The 23,230-nt window shown below is 39.6% G+C and overlaps 2 protein-coding genes across 2 annotated transcripts; one reads left to right on the top strand and one right to left on the bottom strand.

Moving 5' to 3' along the window:
* Positions 1–1,063: 1,063 nt before the first annotated feature.
* Positions 1,064–2,146, bottom strand: GPR15 (G protein-coupled receptor 15). Its single transcript, XM_062176263.1, has one exon. It carries the CDS (start codon positions 2,144–2,146, stop codon positions 1,064–1,066), a length of 1,083 nt encoding a protein of 360 aa, XP_062032247.1.
* A 9,702-nt stretch (positions 2,147–11,848) lies between these two features.
* On the top strand, positions 11,849–18,651 carry CLDND1 (claudin domain containing 1). Its single transcript, XM_062206764.1, has 5 exons — positions 11,849–11,933; positions 13,323–13,632; positions 15,299–15,409; positions 16,927–17,064; positions 17,234–18,651. The coding sequence occupies exons 2-5, from the start codon at positions 13,341–13,343 to the stop codon at positions 17,452–17,454; spliced, it is 762 nt and encodes a 253-aa protein (XP_062062748.1). The 5' UTR covers positions 11,849–11,933; positions 13,323–13,340; the 3' UTR covers positions 17,455–18,651.
* Positions 18,652–23,230: the final 4,579 nt, after the last annotated feature.

Here is a 23,230-nt window from a genome sequence, read left to right as displayed (position 1 = left end):
GAAATACTAATAACATCTTCGTTCACTTTTGTTTTTAACTCTGGCTGAATGCAGAGCCTCCCATCTTCCTATATTATTAACTCCCACCTTGAAATTATATACACCAAGCAAATGATGCTGTTTATAGCACAAACATTTTAATTAAAATACAAAGTGATAATTTGCATAGGGGTGGGCCTAACATTTGATGAGGCCCAATTATATTAGTAGTAACATTTTCATTTGATAACTAGATAACCGAGTAATTTAAAATCATGCAATTAAAGTAAGGTCAAAACCTATTTTATAAAGGCAATGAAAACAAAAGGCTCTAGTAAAACCTCATCATTATAATGAGAAACATTTGTACCTGTATATCTTATGGGGCAAAATACAGGTCAATCCTTGCCCTAGGCTTATAGGCTTACTTGTTAAAATACTCTAGAAGACTAAGTCCCAAATTAAAAGCACAACAGAAAATGATTTTATCTCCATCAGCTTTTTACCAGTCCAAAACTGTTGTGGATACACCTGCGATGAAAGATAATGCTGGAGAATGATAAAGCACCACTATACTAAACTTTAAAGACTGAGGCCAGAAGCTAGCTTAGTAACTCAGGAACAATTCATTAGAGTGTGAGTGTACCATATTTTTGTTACCTGCTTTGAGACCATATTTCTTTCCACATGAAAGTGGGCAGAATCTTTTAAATGTAGTCCAATTTGGAGCCCAGTAGGAAGTGTGGTGTGCATGAAATGCCCATGATTCTTGAGAGATCGGATTAACAATCATGAAGAAAGGAATTGGTCCAGGCAGGAGCCTTCATCTAAGAGTTCAAGGACAGATGAGAACCGTATTCTGCCCGGATTTGATTGGTAAGGGTCAAACAAGGCCACCCAGATGAAAAAATAGCACTTGACTTTATAGTTTCCACAACACAGGGAGTTTTCAGCCCTCTATTTACAACTTAACACTTCCTTGTATTTACGACGCATTATAAATCCTGTAATATTTTTCTTCTTTGTTGCTGACAAAAATTAAGTCCCTAACCCATCAGCAGAACTTGAAATGTCACAGCTCGCTCTAGAGTGACACAGATCTCTTCCTCTTCCTGGCAAAATCCTCTGCGTGAATGAAGTTGGAAAGAGCCTTAGTGAGGTGACTGTCCGACGTTTCAGTGCTGTTCCCAAAGTCATGGTTCTTCAGGCAAGGGCACAAACAACGCAGGATGGCCCGGCGGATGTAGCTGTCGAAGATATAGTAGATGAAAGGGTTCACACAGCTGTTGGCAAATGCCAAGGGTCCACTCACCTCCATGCCCTGCTGAAGAATGGCTGTGGAAAAGTAGAGTTCTTGCTGCAATCCAGAGATGATAGCCAGGAGCTTGAAAGTATTGAAGGGCAGCCAGGAAAGGACAAAGGCTGCCACAACAATAAAGATGATCTTTATAGATTTCTTCAGCTTTTTGTTATGCTTTCCTGACTGCTGGTAATGTGCACATAGCTTCCTCGTAATGCAACAGTAGCAGGTCACAATGCTCAGCAAGGGGACAAAAAAGGTGAAAATTAAGGTCACCAGGGCCCACATCAGCTTATTTGGTGTTGCCCTCTTCTCTGCACAGTATGGCTTGTCCTCAATCAGCGTGAGCTCCCTGGACAGAAGAGTAGGCAACCCCAGGAGGCAGGAGATAAACCAGACGCTGGCGCAGATTCCATAGGCGCAGTCTCTCCTTCTGTATTTCCTGGAAGTGGCAGGGCGCAGGATGGCCAGGTAGCGATCAATGCTCATGCAAGTGAGCAACAAGACGCTGCAGTGCATGTTGACTGAGATCACGTAGGAGCTGCCTTTGCACAGGAAAGAGCCCGTCCTCCACAGTCCGAAAGCTGCTTCTTTGTCCACCCAGAGAGGCAACGTAACAAGAAAAATGAAGTCAGAAGCAGCCAGGTTGATGATAAAGACGTCGATCAGTCTTCGGCTGCCACGTTTGAAATGCAGCGCTCCCATGAGCACGAGGTTCCCCAACACTCCAGTCAGAAACACGGCTGTGTAAAAGATGGGAAGGAAGACAGATATGTAAGGAATGTGGGAGCCAGAGTCCTTGATATCGGTGCTTGGGTCTGTAGCATAGTAATAATCCAGGTACACCGGTGTTGCTTCTGGGTCCATCACCGAAGATGAGGTGCCAGCTCTGGTAAGTTTTCTTACCTGAAGTTTTTGTGTGAAATTTAGAAGTTGCAAGATAACTTTTTTTTATACAGAGCCTTCCTCTTTTTTTTTTTTTTTTTTTGTCTCCCTTTTAAGATTTTGGACAAGCATGAAAACAGATAAAAAAATACAGTTTCTACCAATCCTCAGATAGGGCCCACAAGGAACACCCCTCTGATTGGTGTTGGTTGGTTGTGGTTGTGGTTTTTTTCATTTGCATTTGCTCATGAAACTGAGGTGCTTTTTGACTTCTTCCTTCAAGGCATCCTATTTGTTAAGTCCTGAAATGAAGAATGAATTGACTATTTTTTTCTCCTACTTTAAAGACATGCTTTGCTTTTTTGACTCCAAGAGTATTTTTGATCTAGCCTTCTGCTTCTCATATTAAGCTGTTATTTAACTTCTAGAACTGTGAGATGATGATGAAGATACCCTTTTTTATTTATAGCCTTGGTGAAACATGGAGAAAACTAGTGTTTTGGTGCATCTCAAAGAGTGAATTAAAAGTTTTCCAAATGATACCTGTCTACAACTTTGACAAACATCAAGATGCAATTAGGGCATGAGATCTTTTCATTTTCTGAGGGAACTTCAAAAAATTCATGGAAAATGCCAATTAGGAAAATAATTATGTGCGATTTCAATACTTTATTATTTTTTTTGACAGGCAGAGTGGACAGTGAGAGAGAGAGAGAGACAGAGAGAAAGGTCTTCCTTTTTCCGTTGGTTCACTCCCCAATGGCCACTGCGGCCGGCGCACCACGCTTGTCCGAAGCCAGGAGCCAGGCTTCTCCTGGTCTCCCATGCGAGTGCAGGGCTCAAGTACTTGGGCCATCCTCCACTGCCTTCCCGGGCCACAGCAGAGAGCTGGACTGGAAGAGGAGCAACCAGCAACCAGGATAGAATCTGGCACCCGGACCAGGACTAGAACCCCGTGGTGCCGTTGCCTCAAATGGAGGATTAGCCTATGGACCCGCGGTGCTGGCCTGCTTTCAATACTTTTTGCACCATTTGCCACAAACTTTCTGAAGTTCCCTATATTCAATATTTTCACTTTGTTTATAATCAGTCTTATCTCATTAAATAAGTTTGTCTTTTTTTTTTTTTTTTTAATTTCCAAATGGCTGGGGCTGTGTGTTGTGCTTTTATTATTATGGTTTAAAAATTTCCACTGTGGATAGCTTAGCACTGTGTATATATAGTTGGTGCTTTGGAAATGTTAGTTCATTAAATTTGATTCAAAAGTGTTTTTTTTTAAATTTTTTGTGATCCTGCATAATTAGCAGAGGTAAGTTCATTGTGGTCTAAGGGGCAGGCATTGTTGTTAATTATGTAGCTCACAAACACAGGTGTTAAAATCGCAAATGCTGCTATTTCTACCCTGCTGTCTGCTACTTTAAGTCAACCAGTTAGAGTCCCTTTGTTAGGGGAAACATGTTCAACTAGGAGATTCTCTCTCCTAACTTGAAATAACGGGCCTTCCTTTGACTCCAGATCCACTTGATCTTCCTTTAATTGTGCTGCCCTGTGTTGCAGAGATTTTTTTTTTTTTTTTGACAGGCAGAGTGGACAGTGAGAGAGAGACAAAGAGAAAGGTCTTCCTTTTGCCGTTGGTTCACCCTCCAATGGCTGCCGCGGTAGGCGCGCTGCGGCCGGTGCACCGCGCTGATCCGATGGCAGGAGCCAGGTGCTTCTCCTGGTCTCCCATGGGGTGCAGGGCCCAAGGACTTGAGCCATCCTCCACTGCACTCCATAGCCACAGCAGAGAGCTGGCCTGGAAGAGGGGCAACCGGGACAGGATCGGTGCCCCGACCAGGACTAGAACCCGGTGTGCCGGCGCCGCAAGGCGGAGGATTAGCCTAGTGAGCCGCGGCGCCGGCCTGTTGCAGAGATTTTTTAGCTTTAGAGCCATGACCTGCCATTAGTATCTCCACACACATCATTGGCTTTCATTTTGGGAATTACTGACCTGGCAAAAAAGCCCATACCTATATTAAGTGATTCATAACAGAGTTGTTGGCATAGGCATTATGCAAGTAAGATTTTTAGTAAAATGAAAACATTCAAGAAACAGGCTAACAAAGAAAGGATTCTATCATACTTTTCACTCTTATGTTTCTTTTTCTGTTTTGAACATCACAGTAAAATATAATAAATTTTGAAACTGACTCCGTTTATTTCAAATCTTTACTAAGCCAAAGCGACCCAAAGCTCTCTTGTACCCTCTTTTTCTCCTTTCCTTTCATCCATTTCAATTAATCTGCAAAATTCCACTTTCAAGTTAGTAGTACTAGAATGTGTGCCTGTAGATGAAAATACAACTGTTAAACAGTTGAAGTCATTACTGCTGAATGTTTCTTTCTTCAGTGACTAGTACGTTGAAAACCATGCTCCTGTCTGTTTTACTCTCTCCTTCCCCCTTTTTCCTGATGTAGCGTCAGACTAGTGAGTGGAGGCCGGGAAGGATGGGTGAGGGCTCCCCGGACCTGGGGCAGCACCAGGGAGTCACCTGGGAGTTGAGCGAGCCTGAGTTTGCCTGCTCCTGTGTCCCTGGCTGCTCTGTGAAGTTCATTGAATTTCATGAGGGGCATATCCTTCACCAAATATAGATTGTAGATCAGAGAAACTAATTAACAGCTTTGACATTTCTGGGACAAACTCTTCTCCACCGGGTAAGCCTTAATAATTTAATAGAATAATTCATTTTGTCAAATAGTTTGAAATAGGACAATATTTACTTGAAAGAGTAACATAGATACTTAACACTATATGTGTGTGTTAAAGTACCAAGCACATATATCCTGTATTTGTAATTATATTTAATTGTAGTATTATAATGTTGTACTTTGCAACTAATGAGACTGGTTCTTAGTTTAAGAACTTTTTTAATATTCAGATATATCTCAGGAATTCGACATAAAAGTATTATGAAATGGAAAGGGCTCATTCTCAAAAACATTTGAACGTGTATTCATTCAGTAGTTGTTAAATTTTCTTTCAAGTTCAAATGTTGCTGGCCTGCTGATGTAAACTATCTTAAATAAATTTACTTTAGTCAGAAATCTATTGAAAGTGCTATAAAGTGGTTTGTCTTATCATATATGCCCATTCTAGTAAGCTATTTTCTGGTAGAGTGCCACAATATGAAAATATCCATCCCAGATCAACAGTATCTTGGGGCCTAAGTAAGAAAAAGAAGGTGTATGTTTTAAGCCAAAAAAAAGGAACAAATGAACAAATAGCATAGTATGGGACTTTTAATAACTCGAGCATAAGATTGGCCTAAGACAAGATGGAACCTACAATAAAAGCTGGCTAGAAAAAGTAGGGTAAGTCATAGATCTAAATAATCTTGGTGAAATGGTCATTTTTATGACTGAATATTCTTTGAGATAAACATGGAGGTAAGCAGCTGCACAGTGGGTTTCATAAAATTTGAAAAAGCAGTTTCAACAAGGGTGATGACAAAAATCCTCATAAATATTAGTAACTGGGTGACAGCTTACATGCCCCCTCCCAAGGACTGTTTCCCCCCCTCAAAAAAGCACTCAACTTTCCTCCCCAACCCCTTGCAGAAATAATTACTTCTCCCTTTATATTCTCTTAGAACTTTTAAAACACTGCTTATAGAAAGTACTTATTTCCTCATTTCACAAGGTTAATTTTCTTGATATTTCAACCCCTGAACTGATCATGAGTAACTTAAGGCAGAGCCTGTCTTTAAAGTCTCCTCAGGACTATACGGCACTTACCCACTGAAAGTCCTGGGACTTTCACAGCCCTTGCTTTAACCTATGAATGCCAGATTACATTGCTCATGTTAGAGTCACCTGTGACAGCCACTAAACCATAGATTCCCAAAACCTCTCCTAAATCTATTGAATCAGAATGATTTGGAATGAAATCTGGGACTTAAAAGCATCCCAAGTGACTTAGTATACACCAAAGTTTAGAATCAAAGCTTAAATCTTTTAATTTATGTAATATGACTAACATTGTACATTACTTATATTATTTTGACTAATTTCAGTTTTAAAACTACCTCAAAATTTGAACTTTGTGGAAGTGAAATCTTTTAGTATGGATCTCACAAAATTTTCAGGAATTAATTTGGATTTCTGGGTCCTCCCTATTCCCAAGATACATTCAGAACTCAATCAGTTGATGAAGATGGAGAGAGAGCAAGGTTTTGCCTACTGAGATGACTGTTCATCTACTACATAGCAATCACTAGAGCATGCAGCCTCTGCTCACAATAGGATGAAGATTTTGTAATAAAGGCACCCCATTTAGGGTGTGCCGAGGTGCTATCACTTCAGTTTCTTCCTGTCAATCCTTTGAGCCTTTACACCAGGGAGAGATTAGACAGAGTATATGCATATAGCATAGAAGAAATAAATTCCCGAATATGAAGCCCACTGATCACAATGCTCCACTGATATGTCTAATAAAAATTGCAAAGGGCATGAAGCAGACTAATTTTTCTCATTAATCATATGAATGTGAGTTTGTATTCATTGTCTAGAAGGATACTCTGTCTTGTTTGTTTCCTATTTGAGTATTATAAAGTGTACAATCATTTAAATAATCCAGTTTAAGAAAACTGTTCTCTGGGAATTCAATTACTATTTATTTTCACAGTTACTTGCACAATTTAGTACTATATAATGATGTATATGTAATCAAGCCAAGTTAAATGTATTTTCGGGTTGGCACTGTAGTACAGCTAGTTAAACTGCTGCCTGCAGTACCGGCATCCCATATGTATATCGGTTTCTGTTCTAGCTGCTCCACTTCCGATCTAGCTTCCTGATAGTGCGCCTTGGAAAGCAGCAGAGGATGGCCCAAGTCTCTGGGCCCCTGCAAAAAATTCCTGGCTCTTGGTTTTGGCCTGGCCCAGCCAAGGTCGTTGGGGTCATTTGGGAAATGAACCAGCAGATGGAAGATCTCTCTCTCTCTCTCTCTCTTTTTTTTTTGCCAGGCAGAGTTGGACAGTGAGAGAGAGAGACAGAGAGAGAGTTATAGACAGTGAGAGAGAGACAGAGAGAAAAGTCTTCCTTTCCTTTCCTTCCTGGACTGGAAGAGGAGCAACCAGCAACCGGGATAGAATCTAGCACCCCGACAGGGACTAGAACCTGGGGTGCCAGTGCCGCAGGTGGAGGATTAGCTTAGTGAACCGCGGTGCCGGCCAGATCTCTCTCTTTCTTTGTCTCTCCCCAATTCTCTGTTACTCTGCCTTTCAAATAAATAAATAAATCTTAAAAGAAATGTATTTTATCAAACTTCCCTCCTTAACTTAGCATGCTGGCTTATTTTCCTTGGAAACTCATATTTATATAAACAGCAGTAATGTTACATTTCTAGGAACATATAATTAGGCTTCTTCCTAATAATGGATTTAACCTGACTTGATGTTATGCACAAGAAAAGTCGCGTTTATTTCTGTTGGTGTCTCTTGCAACTCAGAGACCTGTTGCATGCAACAGGTGGTCAGTAAATGTTTGTAGACCTGGGATGACTCACAGGTGAATTTTGAGTCATTTCCAAGCAATAAGGATTTTTCACAAACTTCTTGGAGAGCTCCAATTCTCTATTCAATCCCAGGATCTTTGTCATGTCATGAACTAATATGGAGAGACATTTCTAAGCCAACATATTTTTTGGTTAATGTATATAATATTTTCACTGAAAACTTCTCATTAAATCAGCGCTAATTTTCTAACCAGTATATTTGAAAATGCATCTACCATAGTTTTATAATAAATGTGATGTATTATAATATGGAAAGAAGGACCTGTTCAATGCAGAACTCTTTTTCCAGTTTATAAATAAACAAATTAATTGATGTAATATTTCCTTATTTGCAATATTACCTTTTGAAAAGATTTTATTTGGGGGCCAAATTTCACACCTATAACCCTACACTAATAAATTAAAATTTGGATGATACTGGGAAAATGTTTCCTTCCATATTTGCTACCTTCCTGTGATTGCTGTTCATTTTTGAAACAGCAGGAATGTTGCTGCATCTTTTCTGTTAAGAGCATACAGCCTTTCTTCTTTCCCTGTAACCATCTACATTTTCCATTATCTCTGCTTCAGGTACATTGCCTCTCCTGGAGAAGTAGGACATACAAATTCTGCATTGAACTTCCAGTGCTGTGGATCTGTGACAATAATATTTTATTGGATTCTTCTTCCAGTGGAATTGCAAGATTTCGGAGCTCCAAGTGACATTAGTGATCATCAGCACAAGTCTTTTATTAATGGAGATTTTGGGGCCCAGAAAGAGGTTGTTCGACAAAGACCCCTCCAATGATGATATTAAAGGACAATTTATATTCTAATTTCTCATCTACATTCACTGTCCTTCAGAACTATGGATATCCAAATAGCTACAGTTTGTCACTCTATATGGCACTTCACAGGAATTGCAAAGCAAAATTTTTAAAAATTTGATGAGAGGCATTTTAGATGGATTTTTCTATTGTACTTGTCCTTAATTGATTTTTATCATCATTCTATAGTGAACAGGCACAAAGAAATTGAAAGATTGTTACATTTTTTTGAGGATGGTCTTTGCATGTATTTCTATTTTTTTCCTTTCTTAAATCTGAAGTTCATAAGTAAAACAACCAGGACAAAGCTATATGAGAAAAGCCATAATGAATGTAGAGATATATTGCTTAACATAATTCCTAGTTCCTAACGATGAATTATTTAAAAATAAAGTCAAACTTAAGTATGTTAGGGAATTTGGTGTTAAAGGGAATTCTTGTGCAAAGATTTGCTTCACAACAAGGTCAATAAAAGTTATAATAATAAGTAAAAACAAGCTTTAACACCTGATTTTTAATTATTGGGTTTGTTTTAGAATGTGGTATAACTAAAATGGTTTTGTGTTGAAACTAGAAACCATTTTTAACAAGGTAAACGAGAAGAGGCTTTTGTTGTGGCACACTGGGTTAGGTGGCCGTAGGTTAAGTTACTCGGCCTGCAGCACCGGCATCCTGAAGGAGTGTTAATTCGAATCCCGGTTGCTCCACTTCTGATCAATCTCCCTTCTAATGCACCTGAGAAAGCAGGAGAAGATTGGCCATTTGGGGAGTGAACCAGCAGATGGAAGATCTCTCTCTCTCTCTCTGTCTCTCTCTGTAACTCTGCCTTTCAAATAAATGAATCATTTTTTAAAAATATTGTCAGAAGCCTCTTTCAACTTTGCTTTCAAACCTAAATTCCAAAATCTCTTCCTAGTTGCATTAAATTATCTTGAAGATTTGTAAAATATGTGAGGCCAACTACTGTTTCTCAAACAGCAGAGTTCGGAACAGAAGCATAAATTTAGCTCCATGAAATTAGTATTTACTTTACACACCCAAATGACAAGCAAGCATAAATAGAAATTAGAAAACACCAAAGACACATAGATAAGCCAGCAACGTGGTTTGTGTGGTTGGTGGAATTGGGTGTGATGAAGCAGTTCAGGCTTTCTATGCGGAGGGAGTCAGGATGGTTAAAATCTCAAACATGCAGGCACTTCCAGGTCCGTGCTCAATGAGTGAAACATGTCCTGAGTGTTTCCTGGCCATTTAGCACACTCGAAGGGTTGAAAGCATCCTCCTGCTTTTCAGGTTTCCCAGACACATCACCTTCTGAGTCATGATCACTTGTGTACAATGGAGTCCAGGCCTGGGAATCTCCTGAGCAGAACTAAGGGAGGACAGCTAACCAGCTCTGTAAATGACTTATTTCCAGCCCCCAGGGGAAACAGGAGCCTTCCAAAAGCTACTTACACTGACTTCAGTCAACAAATATTTGCAAAGACTGATAATCCAAAAACCTAAACCCTAGGTCCTGTGCTGGGCAATTACATGTATTTTCTAATCTGCAGCTCAAAAATGATCTCATGGGATAGATTCTACTGTCCAACATCCATGGCTTGGGAAAAAGACAATTAAGATGTAAAGGTTAAATAAACTGTACAGTCACAAAAGTTAGGACACTCATCCCAATATTGAAGTTTCCCAAGTTAGTTACTCTCCCTGTGTTTCAGTTCCTCTGTGAACTGAGGTTGTTTCTTTACTTTTTTCAAACTTCCCTTTTTATCTGGTTTTATTGACCATATGACCCCTATGGGACCTGAAAGTGGGGGATTTCAAATGAAGGCCTAAGGGTGAAGATATTTCCTAATCTGTGAGTGCATTCCTGAACCTTACTAAAACGTTAGTAATTTTCTTGTGTACCACCACTACTTTCTCTGATGGCTCAGACAAAATTCTGTTTTGCATTAAAATTGAGAATTAAATTTGAATGTTATAATATTACCTTACTTTATTTGTGTACTAGATATGAATATCAACTCACCAACTGAGGTGACTCTGTCAGAAAGGAAGAAATTTGATACCAACTCTGGGGCTTCCACCTTTCCTGTATGCAGTGGCTAAATTTGAAAGGCACTGGGTGGAGATTTGGGGGGTTCCAGGGCTCCTCTGGTCCTCGAGTCAACTGTCTCTGTAGGTGTCTGTTGAGAAACTCATCCTTCACTGGTCCCATGCAATGTTGAAGGGTCCCCGTATGTTGCTGCCCAGGTGTCCCTGCTTCCTGGAAAAGAATTTCTGTGCAATATGTGAGGGCTTAGAATCATTCTGTTGCTTCTGTGCCACATAACTGTAGTCTCCAGTGTGATCCAAGACCTTATCTCTTTTAAGTAATATCTCCTAAACTTCAGACTTTTTCATCTTGTATTCACAAATTTAAAAAAAAACAAATTTAATTTACTTAGTTATTTGAAACAGAGAGAGGAGGAAAGAGAGGAAGGAAGAGGGAGGAAAAGGCTGTGGGATTCCCATCTGTTGGTCCTTTCCCAAAAGCTGGGAGCTAGGAGCACAATCCAGGTCGCCCAGGTGGGTGGCAGGGACCTAACCACTTGAGTCAGCAACCACCTGCTGCCACTCAGGGTGCACATTAGCAACGAATTTTTATCCGCATTTTTTTAGATATCACATATCCTAAGTCTTTTTTTTAATTAACTGAAATTTATTCTAAAAGGAAACCTTACATCACTGCAATAGACAAATAGTACCCCTTGTCACAAAGAAAAGATAGCCACAAACATAAATTTTATGAAGCCAAGGGATATTATTTATGAAGCCGAATAAAGTCATTACATTCTACATGTTTACCATTCGGTGGACCACATCCTTTTTATTCTAAACTTAAGTAATAAAGTCAGAAAGACTCAAAGCTCCTATGGGAGATTGTGGGAGAGAAAAAAAATGGATTAACATTTCAAAACTAGAATCGCATTGACTGTTCATTTATCTTTATATTTGGAAGTAGGGTGGCGTGATAGAGCACAGGACTGAAAGAAAGGTATGAGCTATTTCGGTCACAATTACAAGGAACGAGGACAGAATACAGGCCGTCTCACTTGTTGGACCTTCCTTAAGACAGAAGAACGCGTTCGCTCGGACTTCCAGAGCTGGACTACATCCCCCACAATACACCGCGCGCGGCCCCAGGAATGCCAACGGGCTTCTCCGGCAGTTTTCCCTCTGTCCCTCCTACAACTCCCACAAGCCCCCTCGGTCCCGGGCTGCGGCCAGGCCCGGGGTGGAGGCGGAGGCGGAGGCGCGGGAGTTATGCAGGGGGCGGGTTCTGCAGGGAAGTGCGTCAGAGGAGGCGCGGGGAGAGTAGGGTGCTGTGGTCTGAGCTAGAGGGTGAAGCTGGTGGAGCAAGAGCATGGGCGGTGAGTGAGTAGGGCTGGCGTCGCCGGGCGGGGGTCGCGTAGCCCTTCGGCTTCCCGGTGGTTTGCAGAGGGCCCCTTTTCCTGTGTGCGGCGGCCGCCGGGGCTGGGCGCCTTCTGAGCCGCAGGGGGATTTCCTGGGGCCAAGCGGTCTGGGGAGGGGCCTGGTTGGGGACCTGGGGCCCCTGGCGGGGGGCGACACCGGGCTGCCCCGCCCCAGCCTCGGGAGGCCGTAGCTGGGGTTGGCCTCGCTCGAGCCGTCGCTCCTGTGTAGGGACCTTCTGAGGTCATTCGAGAGCCCCAGGATGAAAGGGGATTTAAAAAAATCAAAATATGAACCCAACTTCTTGAATTATCGTTAATTATCGTTATTGCTTTGATCTCAGGATCCTGAGTCACTTCCCATCTTCCCAACTCAGCAACCCCAGTTTGCGAGCCTGTTTTCCTGCACCTTCCTAAGGTGTTTGGTGCGGTCACGGTGTACACTTGCAGTATTTGACTCAGCGTGATCCGCCTTGAGTCATTTTACTGCGGCCATTTACTACTGCCGTGGAGCCCTGTCCACACCTTGGGAGTGTATGTATTTTGCCTTAATTCGGAGTTTTCTTTCTGAGGAGGGATCACTTAGTTTTTAGGAAGGTATGTTCCACGTTAGGATTAAGAGAGAGAGCAAGGTAGCAGGTGAGGAGGCTCAGATGTGTTAGGAATGGAGAGAATAGACAGGAGTGAAGTATTTCCACAGCATAAAGCAGCTTGTCTTATCATTGATAGCTGGGGAGATGGATATCTAGCATTATTACATGTTATTGTTTTCTTGTTATTCCGTACACCTAGGACAACCTTTCCCTCGACTTAACAAACATTGTCAACTCTTTCAAATAGCTCCTGACTCCTGCCCTTGTTTTGGGAGGCTTCCCTCTTCAGAGGAAAACTGGGAGAATCCGATTTTCACTGCTTCCTTTTCCTGTGCCTTTCTCACGCTCAAACTCAGAATGCCTTAATGCTCTCCAGCTTGTGTAAAAATTCGGTCTATACTTAAAAATGTGTGCACGGTACACTGCTGACCATGGGCATGTCTGTTTGTATCTGTAATGTGTATGTCCATTTCAGTGTTGTCTGTTTTAGTATGCAGGTGATAGACTAGAGAACAAGACCTCTGTCTCCGTAGCATCCTGGGTATGTGAGCATTCAATAAGTACTTTCATGGGAATGAGTTTTGTTCTTAAACTTAAAAATGTGCTTGCCTTTTTTTTTAAATTTAAAAATATGTTATTACTCTAAACCAAGGCATGGGGAGTAGTTTCAAGGGTGATTCTGAGATAATTCCATTCAAAACAATCTTTCTTATTTGTCTTTAAAGTCTGACATCTTCTTTCTTCAACTTTTAAACAGAGCAGTCTGAATGCCAGAATGGATAACCGTTTTGCTACAGCATTTGTAATTGCTTGTGTGCTTAGCCTCATTTCCACCATCTACATGGCAGCCTCAATTGGCACAGACTTTTGGTATGAGTATCGAAGTCCAGTTCAAGAGAATTCAAGTGATTGGAATAAAAGCATCTGGGAAGACTTCATTAGTGATGAGGCAGATGAAAAGACTTACAACGATGCACTTTTCCGATACAATGGCACAATGGGATTGTGGAGACGGTGTATCACCATACCCAAAAACACACATTGGTACAGTCCGCCAGAAAGGACAGGTATTCCTCTTATTTTCACTTCTCTCTAATTTACTTGCTCAGTAGCATAAAGTGATCTATGATTGCTGAATTATATATAAGCAGATTTGTGGGCATCTTATATCTTCTTAAGTCTCTTCTCTTCCTATCACCTCTTCACCCCAACTTCTGTGCATTGCCATGGTACTCCTTTAGCTCTCCATTCAGATCTTTAGAGCACTTTGTAAGGGACAACTTTACAATTTACTTCTGACTACTTGGGTTGGTCTCTTAGCGGAGGAGCTTTATCTTTCAGTCATAGCAGAACAGGTTTGAATTGCCATATATCAAAAGTGATAGTATGTCATTATATATGAAGAAAAGGAAATCATGCGAAGGAAAGGTGGAAAAGTTGGTCACAATTCACTGTAAAATGTTCAGTTGTATTTAGGAGGGCCTGGAGCACTTGATACTGAAATCTTACTAGTTGTTTAGTCGTTTATTCACCGAGTATTTACTGCCTGCCCCTGTGTTCCAGGGCTTTATAGCTTGGAGAACAAATCCTTACTTGTGGGAAGCTATCATTTATTAGAATGCTAAGGGTGGCAGGCAATAAACAGAATAAATGAGTGTAACAGTATAAACAAAATAATTACACAGTACGTGAGAAGATGACATTTAATATGGAAGAATGAAGCAAAAGATTTGGAAATACAGGAAAGGAATATTGTAAGCATAGGTTATGATTTTCCATAGGATAATTAGAATAGATTTCATTGATAAATGATAAAGACTTGGTAGAGGTAAAGACCAAAAGAGGGTGTTAACTGTATGGGTAGTTCGTGGCAGCAGGGTAGAGACTGGTGGTGATCATTAAGGTTGGAAGGAACAAGGGCTACAGAGACTGTGGCAGGAGCATGGTTAAAGTATTCAAGGACCATCAAGGAACCTACTGGGCTGCCATGGAAGGAGTGGGGGAGAGTTGGGTATGCTATCAAAGATGAACCCTTAGGTAGGAGTAGGGCACATCATACAGTACTCTATGTGTGACATGGAGATGGGTTTTTACTCTTGACTACATAGGAAAGCCTTTAGAGCAGGGACACTTAGAGCAGTGGAAAGACGTGATCTGGTTGCCCTGGATGATATAGTGAGAACAGGCGGGCAGCAGGCAAGAATGAAAGCTAGGGGACTCATTAGGATGCTAATACTGTCATTCATATGAGAGGTTAGTGTGACTCAGTCCATTGTAATAGTGAGCAACAGCTGGATTGTGGATATATTTTGAAAGAAGAACATCTAGTATTTCCAGATGGTGTTTATATGGACAGAATGGCTGGAAAGTTTCTTGTCTGAGGAACTGGATGGGTGAAATTTTTTGCTGAAATGGGAGCCATGACTTCACTAGTTGTACGGGGGAAGAGGATAAAATTTCTATTATTTCAATCTTTGTACTCTTCCCTTCTTCCTACTCTTCTTATATTGCTATTTGATGATATTTTTACTCCTTCTATTTCTTCCTCATGCCTGTATCCTCAGAACCAGTGGCATCTATTGGGCTTTGATGAGACCCGTTTCAGGTTGGAACCAAAGAAATTCATGGTGATATTTTTTTACAGCACCTTTTATTTCAGAGAATAATTACTAAAAGAGATTATTGTTAAATGTTTGTAATGGAAACTACAAACAGTCATTGTTCTTGTTCCAGAGTCATTTGACGTGGTTACAAAATGTGTAAGTTTCACACTAAATGAACAGTTCATGGAGAAATTTGTTGATCCCGGAAACCACAATAGTGGAATTGATCTACTTCGGACCTGTGAGTATTTTGATCTCAGTAGGACGATTGAGGGAGAAAGGAAATAATTTTGTATTGTATTTAACTCTGCTTTTGGAACAAGATGAGGTAGTAGCGTCATATTGAAATAAGATCCCAGGAGCTGGCATTGTGGTGTAGCGCGTTAGGCTATGGCCTGCTTTGCCAGCATCTCCTATGAGTGCTGTTGAAGTCCTGGTTGCTCCACTGCCCAAATAGCTTCCTGCTGCTAATGTGCCTGGAAAAGCAATGGATGATGGCCAGTCCTTGGGCCCCTGCCACCCAGGTCGGAGAGTCGAATGGAGTTATAGGCTCCTGGCTTTAGCCTAGCCCAACCCCAGCTGTTGGGGCCATTTGGGGAGTGAACTAGCAGATGGAAAATCTCTCTCTTGCTTACAAATAAATCACATAAGTTTGAAAAAAAAATCTAGTGACAGTTCTGTTCTAATGACAGCAACATATTTTAGAAGGTAGATACCTGCCAAATTTCCATGATTTGAACTTGAGGGAGGCAGCTGATATAATTGGGTAGTGGAATCCAGACTTCCAGAAGATTAATGGACTCATTTAATTAAGAGAAAATTTAGTAGGAATTACTTAATTTACAGGCATGTTGAAAAAAGTTGGCTGCAGGCTTTAATTGAGTAACAGTATCAGGCCTACTGAAAGTGTTCATCCAGTCTTAGGTCATAGTACCAACAGTGCAGATGAAAAGAAAGGAAAGTGTTTATTAGGAATGTTCTATTCCTTGATGGTCAGGCTGCCTGTGAAATACAAACTGTTTTGAGTTTGAGCTTCCGTTTTAGGGTTATAGAAACCTGGGGGAATGACTGTGTTATGAGAAGAAACATTTAGTAACCTATAGGTGTTCAGTTTTACTATGAGATTGCATAGGAGGATGTTTATTACTAACAATCTGAAGTAAAGTTAATTAGAAGAAAGGCTTTCACAAAGTTCTAGAAAGTAAAACCAACAAAAAAAGTAATTAAAACTGCCATTTATATAGCATCTGGTGCATTCCACATACTCTTTGTTGTACTTTGTTGTTTTTCAATGGCCATGCAAGTACTATTCTGTTTCCACTGTCTTTAGGTCCTGTAAGGACCCTAGATATTGTTTGTATGTGGAAGTAGACTTTTTTTTTATTTACATTCTGGTTTTTCTACTTACTGTATTATTTTGTACAAGCTATTTATGATGCCTTTTGCCTTAGTAAATAGAGAAGATAGTAATATGTTCTTTCTAAGGTTGTTGGGAGGATTAATAGGCAAAGCATATAAATAGAACAAATGACACATGGCATGTACTAAACCTTTATTAATTGTAACCTGTTAGTGGCCTTGTACTTTTATCAGTGCAGAGTTAGCATCCTTTTGAACAATGTGCTTTAGGAAATGGCCTTGATATTAAAATACCTCTTTCTTTTTGAGAAAAGATCTGCTTAGAATATGAAGTAATAGTCATTGTGTGAAAATGTCATGAAATAGTGGTAACACTATTATTCTTTTTTTAACAATCAGATCTTTGGCGTTGCCAATTCCTCTTACCTTTTGTGAGTCTGGGTTTGATGTGCTTTGGGGCTTTGATTGGACTTTGTGCCTGTATCTGCCGAAGCTTGTATCCCACCATTGCCACGGGCATTCTCCATCTCCTTGCAGGTGGGTCTTGACATCGTATTTACCTTTTGACTTCTTCCTGTGTCCTTAGGGCCCAAAGAGTTATAATTCAGAAACATTCACCTTTTACTGCTTGATTGAATTGCACGCAGAGCTCTTGACAGTGTTCTTACCTAGCCATATTTTGTTTTGTTTTCTAAATTCCCCCAAGGTCTTTGTACACTGGGCTCAGTAAGTTGTTATGTTGCTGGAATTGAACTACTCCACCAGAAACTTGAGCTGCCTGAGAATGTGTCTGGTGAATTTGGATGGTCCTTCTGCCTGGCTTGCGTCTCAGCTCCCTTACAGTTCATGGCTTCTGCCCTCTTCATCTGGGCTGCTCACACCAACCGGAAAGAGTACACCTTAATGAAGGCATATCGTGTGGCGTGAATGGAAACTGCCTGCTTTACAATTGCCATTTTTATTATTTTTTAATATTGACATTTTACCTGGCCTCCCTCCCAGTTTTTAATTTTAATCTTCTTTGTGGATATACCATTTTATCTGGAAAATCCATTTAATTTATACATATATGACACTAGATAACAATACCACTAAAATTTATGTGGTTTATTCTGAGTGATTCCGTCATTTAAACACACTAATCTAAGTTCAGAGTCCAGATACAAAGACATGGATAGAGACTTGGCACAAATTTGTGAAAGAAAATTGGCAGCAGCAAATTGACCCAGAACAAATTCTGCTGATGCCTGTTAGCAGGAAAAGTAAAGTAATTACATCTTTACAGCTAGAAACTTTTCAGTTTCTTTGGGAAACCTCTTGTTATTGTTAGAACTTCATGTTCACTTTGCTGTTGTAGATAGCTAGTTAACCAGTGGTATTAGGGTATTTTCAGACCTGGGCTCCATAAAGTTGGGAAACTATCTAAAATCCTTTTCCCTAGACATTGTCACATGAGTTCCTTTGAAGTGAGATGTAGCAGCTGTTTATACTTACACTGTGTCTGCCTATAAGAAAAGGGAAAAATACAGTGTTTACTTACATTTAATTTTGTAACTGTAAGAATTTCAATTCAGCCAGACAAGAAGGTTGATCTTATTTTATTATTTAGATCTCTTCATTAGGATTTTCAGTGCTACCAAGCCACTTTGAATTTTTGCTCCTTCCCTCTTCACGCTAGGTTTTTGAAGACTGTTCTTTTTAACTTTACATTAAGATTTCAGAGTAAATTCCCCAACTGCTTTTATTTATTCCAAGTACCATACAGAAGTGTCCACCACAAAGACCCTCCAGAGCTGGGTAAACTACCACAAGATCTAAAGCTTTATCCATTAACCTCCAAGAATGGTCTTTATTTCTTGTGGTGAAATTATGTGCCTTTCCTTGCCTAACCCCTTACTGGTTTGTGTCAACATTATTTAATGTCTTCTTATTGAGTCATTTTTTATAAATTTGTCTAAACATTGAGCTTTTAAATATTTATTCATTCCATTACTGTAGCACTTGACAGATTTAAAAAAATGTAACTTAGTAATTTCTTACCATATCCTAAATCTGTCTTTTTTAAAAAAATAAAATTAAAAATGAGAAGAGACTCAAATAATTGTGTATGGAGTATCTGAATTGATTTAAACCTCAGTACTGGAGGATAAAGTAGTGGAGGAATCAGAAAGAAGATCTGTGTGGGTCTTTATAGAAAATGCACTATTGCTCTACGGATCCATCTTTATGTCTTGTGTTGTAGACTGTTTTATGTTCCAGAAAATGTGGGAACCCTTTCCCCCAGTAGAAAAGAATATTTATCTTACATATTTTGGAATTTTAAAGCATGTTTTCAAGCTAGGTTTGTGATCTCTATCACATTAAGGTGGCTGGTATCCTGTTACATCATTGAATGGCTGTGGATGTTTGTGTTCTATATGGAAGAAACGATCAAGTCAATGTCAAACCTACTGATTCTTATCTCTCGCAGTTTCCTTGTCCATAGAAGATAGACAGGAGGAAGCCTAAGTAAGCAAACGAAACTTTTGGGATTGGGATTTAAGCATAATTGACAGAATGACACTTTTGGGAAGTTAAAAAGTGTCCTTATGTCTTGTTACCCCCAGAATTGCGTGATGACTCCATCCAAGCCAGTCTTTAATGTACATTGTGGAAATAATTCTGACTGGTAGTATCATTAGGCATAGAAAGTGAGCATTGTAACTCTTGTTCCTGAATCTGTGTTGTGATTGGTGTTTATAGCACATTATTGAGTAGCTGAGGTCAGCTCTCTTGCAAAAACTCTTCTTTGTAATATATAAGGCCATATTTTTTTTAACGTGAAAGTGCAGTTTTTCAGCTGTCTCATGATTCTCATGGGTTGAGCCATGTGATACTGCTATCTAATGATTTTTGATTCACCTAATAACATAAATTCAATGGCAAAGTAAATCCTGTTAATTTCTTTCCATTTACTCTTTGAAAGCAATGCTGTTTAATCTTTGAAAGCAATTCCCAAAGTAAAAATAACTTCTGGTATTTCAGAACATGAGCTTTATGGTAACTTGAGACATGTGTTTTAAGACCATAATTTTATAGTCCTAATTAACTGAATGATGGAGATAAACATCTTCTATATGCTTTTTAGCAAAAGACCCATTTCAGAATTTAAGGATAGCCATAAAACCACCAAAATTTGGTACAGTAAAAAGGCAGAATGATTCTTAAAAAATTATTTTTTTAGATAGTTGTAAGTATGCCTACCATTTTATCATAATATACTAGGAACCCAATGACTAGTAATCTGTTTAAAAAGCTTTACTAAGTATTGAGGTGTGTTTGCATGTGTAGGAAGAGTCTTTAAACAGTTAGTGGAAAATGCATGTTATAAAACTGAATTTCCAAAATTTTGCACTAAAATAAACTTTTAGTTTCATTTTCCACCAACTTTTGAAGTACTCCGGTGGGGGGAGTGTAGAATATGGTTGGTAAACCACTTAGAGGTGAGCCATCTGTTGTTTAGTCACATGATCGAGGAGTAAGAGGTATGCTCATATAAGTCAGTTTGTTTTTGTAGTCTAGAAACAGCAACAAATTGCAGACTGGCACTGTTTAAAGAGCCAGTCCTGTCCCACTGACTCTAAATATATAGTGTGAGGGTATTTTAATATTTAATCAACATGTAAGCTTTCACCTAACATGAAAATAACTGTTAGATTAACTTGACTTTGCAGATAGCAGCACCTCCCTGTTTCCTAGCAGCTGAAAGAGCAGCTAATGGGTACAGTTCTGAAGATGCAGATTGTTACTTCACAAGCGGATGCAGCTCTGTCCTGGCACAGATGGGTGGAGTCTTTTGTCCTCTTTTCAGCTTTCTTCTCATAAGTGAATAATGATTCATCCCTTAATATGAGAGGAACAAAACAAGAGAACACATTTATGTTCAGGAATTCTTTTTCCATTGCTCATCAGGTGTTCTGACACTGTTTTGATGAGATGCATTTTCCCCTAAGGTCAAAATATAGGTATGTGTTAATTTCCTGTAAATTTGTGATGTGAAATCCTAAATTGCCAGAATAGAATGAAGATTTACCCTATAGACATTATCATAGGGTCATTAAATTCTCTTCAGTGCCAGATTATCTACTGGTAAAATTAATGTTACTCAACATATACACACTTTTAGTAAACTTGAGTAAAGTTAGATACAATTTATATTACTTGCTCTTTACCTTTGAAGAGGTTTAGAAATGCGAAATGAGAGAATCTTTCCACTTGACTTCACCTTTTTTTTAATATCTGAGTTAATGAATAGTGAGTGTTAGTGTCCCAGCATATGAACTTTACCTTATGTATCCTTCAGCCTTTCAGCCTCTTCCAATCTTCCAGCCTTCTGATCTCATATTTTCCTTAACTTGTGTTGTTATAGAGTCACAATTATTTTTTATTTTCTTGCTCTCCTAATTTTCCATGGCACCTTCTTTCATCATCTTTAGTTTTATCTGCGTGGTTTGTGCTATAGTTTCCTTATTCTCAACTTCAAAATACCAAGGATGACTGTTCAAAAATATAAGGTTGATTCTGTTGACAGTTATGTTGTCTTGATGCAGGAAGTTAGCTTAGTAGTTAAGATACCCATGTGCCGTACTGGAGTACCTGAGTTTGACACCTGCCTCTGGCTTCTGACTCCATCTTTCTGCTAATTGAGATCCTGGCAGACAGCAGTGATGGCACAGTTGATTGAGTTCCTGTCACCCAAGTGAGAGACCTAGATTGAGTACCAGGCTCCAGGCATTTGCTTGGCCAAGACCTAGCTGTCGCAGGAATTTGAGGAGTGACCAATTAGATGGGAACTGTCTGTCCCTATCATTCTTCCTCAACTAATGCTTTTAAAAATGCTGTTGTATTTTAACTGCTTAACAACTCTAATCATCTGTTGATTTATTACTACCTACAACACACTTTGCAAATCTCTATACAAGCTAGTTCTTGAAAATTGTTTTTCCTTCTCAACTTCAATAGAGGAAAGTTACGTCCTCTTTGAAGGGAATATTGGAATGGCTTCTTATATACAACCATTATTTGATCCCCCCTATAAAGGGAATGTATTATGTGATTGGCAAGATCTCTGGGGTCAGGGCATTCAGGAACTACAGTGTGGAGGTTAAGAATCCAGCTCAGGAGATAGAATCCTATATTCACAATCCCAGGTCCCAGGTCTGTCTCCTAGCATTTCTGTTCTCCCCTTTTCCCATCTGAGAAAAGCTGTGTTTGTCATACCTGCCTCACGAAGTTACCCTGAGGATTATGAAAACTGATCAGCAAAGACACTCAAAAAATACTAGTTATGGCTGGCTGCATTATGAGGAAATGGGGCTACCAAGTCCCTAATGTGGTTCTCAGCCTAGGCTATGTATTGGAATGTCCCAGGGATGTATTTATTTTGCTCACTTCTTTTTGTATTCAAATTTTCTAAGGTAAGCAAATTTCATGTATTTCATATATACAGATTCAGAAGCATAGTAATATTTCCCACCTTAGCCTCCCTCCCGCTCACAATACCACCCTCCCTCTTCTTTTCCCATTCCTTCTTTTAATTTTTATAATGATCTATTCTCAGTCTATTTTATACTCACAAGATTAACCCCACACTAAGTATTCAACAAATAGTAAGAAAAAGACACTGTTCCTCAACAGTAGAGACAAGGGCTATAAACAAGCATCAAATCTCAAAATGTTAATTTCACTCATATACTACATTTTTTGTTTACTAGTTAGCACAGATCAGGGCATTTTTAAAAATACTTGCCACTCAGAGAATCTGATTTAGTTTGATATGTAGTTAGGTCATTACAATGTTTTACATCTTCCCAGTTATTACAGTAGGCAGATAAGTTTGAAAGCTTTTCAAAGCCAGAAATAGAATTTTCCTGTCTTCCAGGCAGATTATTAGGAAGAGATGGTGGGCTGTGAGTAAGCAGACCTGGCATAGTGCCTGCTTTATTTCTCCCGTGTATTCCAGCACCTCATTCTGCTGTCAGCTGGCATTTTAAGAAAGTCCCCAATCCATCACACCACTGCTGCATGGAGAAGTTTGAGGATTCAGCCTGCTGACCCAGTACATTTCAGTTGCTGGTTCTAAGGTTTGTATTTGGCAGGAGGTAATAGGAAGCCTCCCTTGTTTTGGCTTCAAGTCCAAATTACAAATCCCCTTATCCACAGGGGGTATGTTTTCATGTGACCTCAGTACCAGATGCTATACAAGTCTATACTATATTTTTGCCCATGCATACATTCCTGTGTTAAATTCTGATTTATAAATTAGGTACAGGAAGAGATAAACAATAATAATGAAGAATGAGATAGAGCAAGGATAACAGTACAGGGTAGAAAAGGTTATCTGAACGTGGTCTCTCAAAACACATTTGCACTGCAGGTAACAAACCGTGGAAAGAGAAATTGGATGAGGGACACTACTTTCTCTAATTTAGTACTTTCAAGAACCTGTAGTTTGGGGTGATTGTTCCTTGACAAAGTAAATATTTTTATTCCCATCTGCTTATTTAATGGTAATTATACTCTTGGTCAAAACCAGGAAGGGTGGCTGGCACTGTGGTGTAGTAGACTAAGCCTCCGCCTGTGGTGTTAGCATTCCCATAAGGGTGCTGGTTTATATCCTAGCTGTTCCTCTTCTGATCCAGCTCTCTGCTTATGGCCTGCGAAA

This window comes from Lepus europaeus, chromosome 2 (genome assembly GCF_033115175.1).
Source record: "Lepus europaeus isolate LE1 chromosome 2, mLepTim1.pri, whole genome shotgun sequence".
Taxonomy (NCBI): Eukaryota; Metazoa; Chordata; class Mammalia; order Lagomorpha; family Leporidae; genus Lepus; species Lepus europaeus.
Note: the sequence above shows the minus strand (reverse complement) of the source record. Positions and strands in the feature narration are given on the sequence as shown.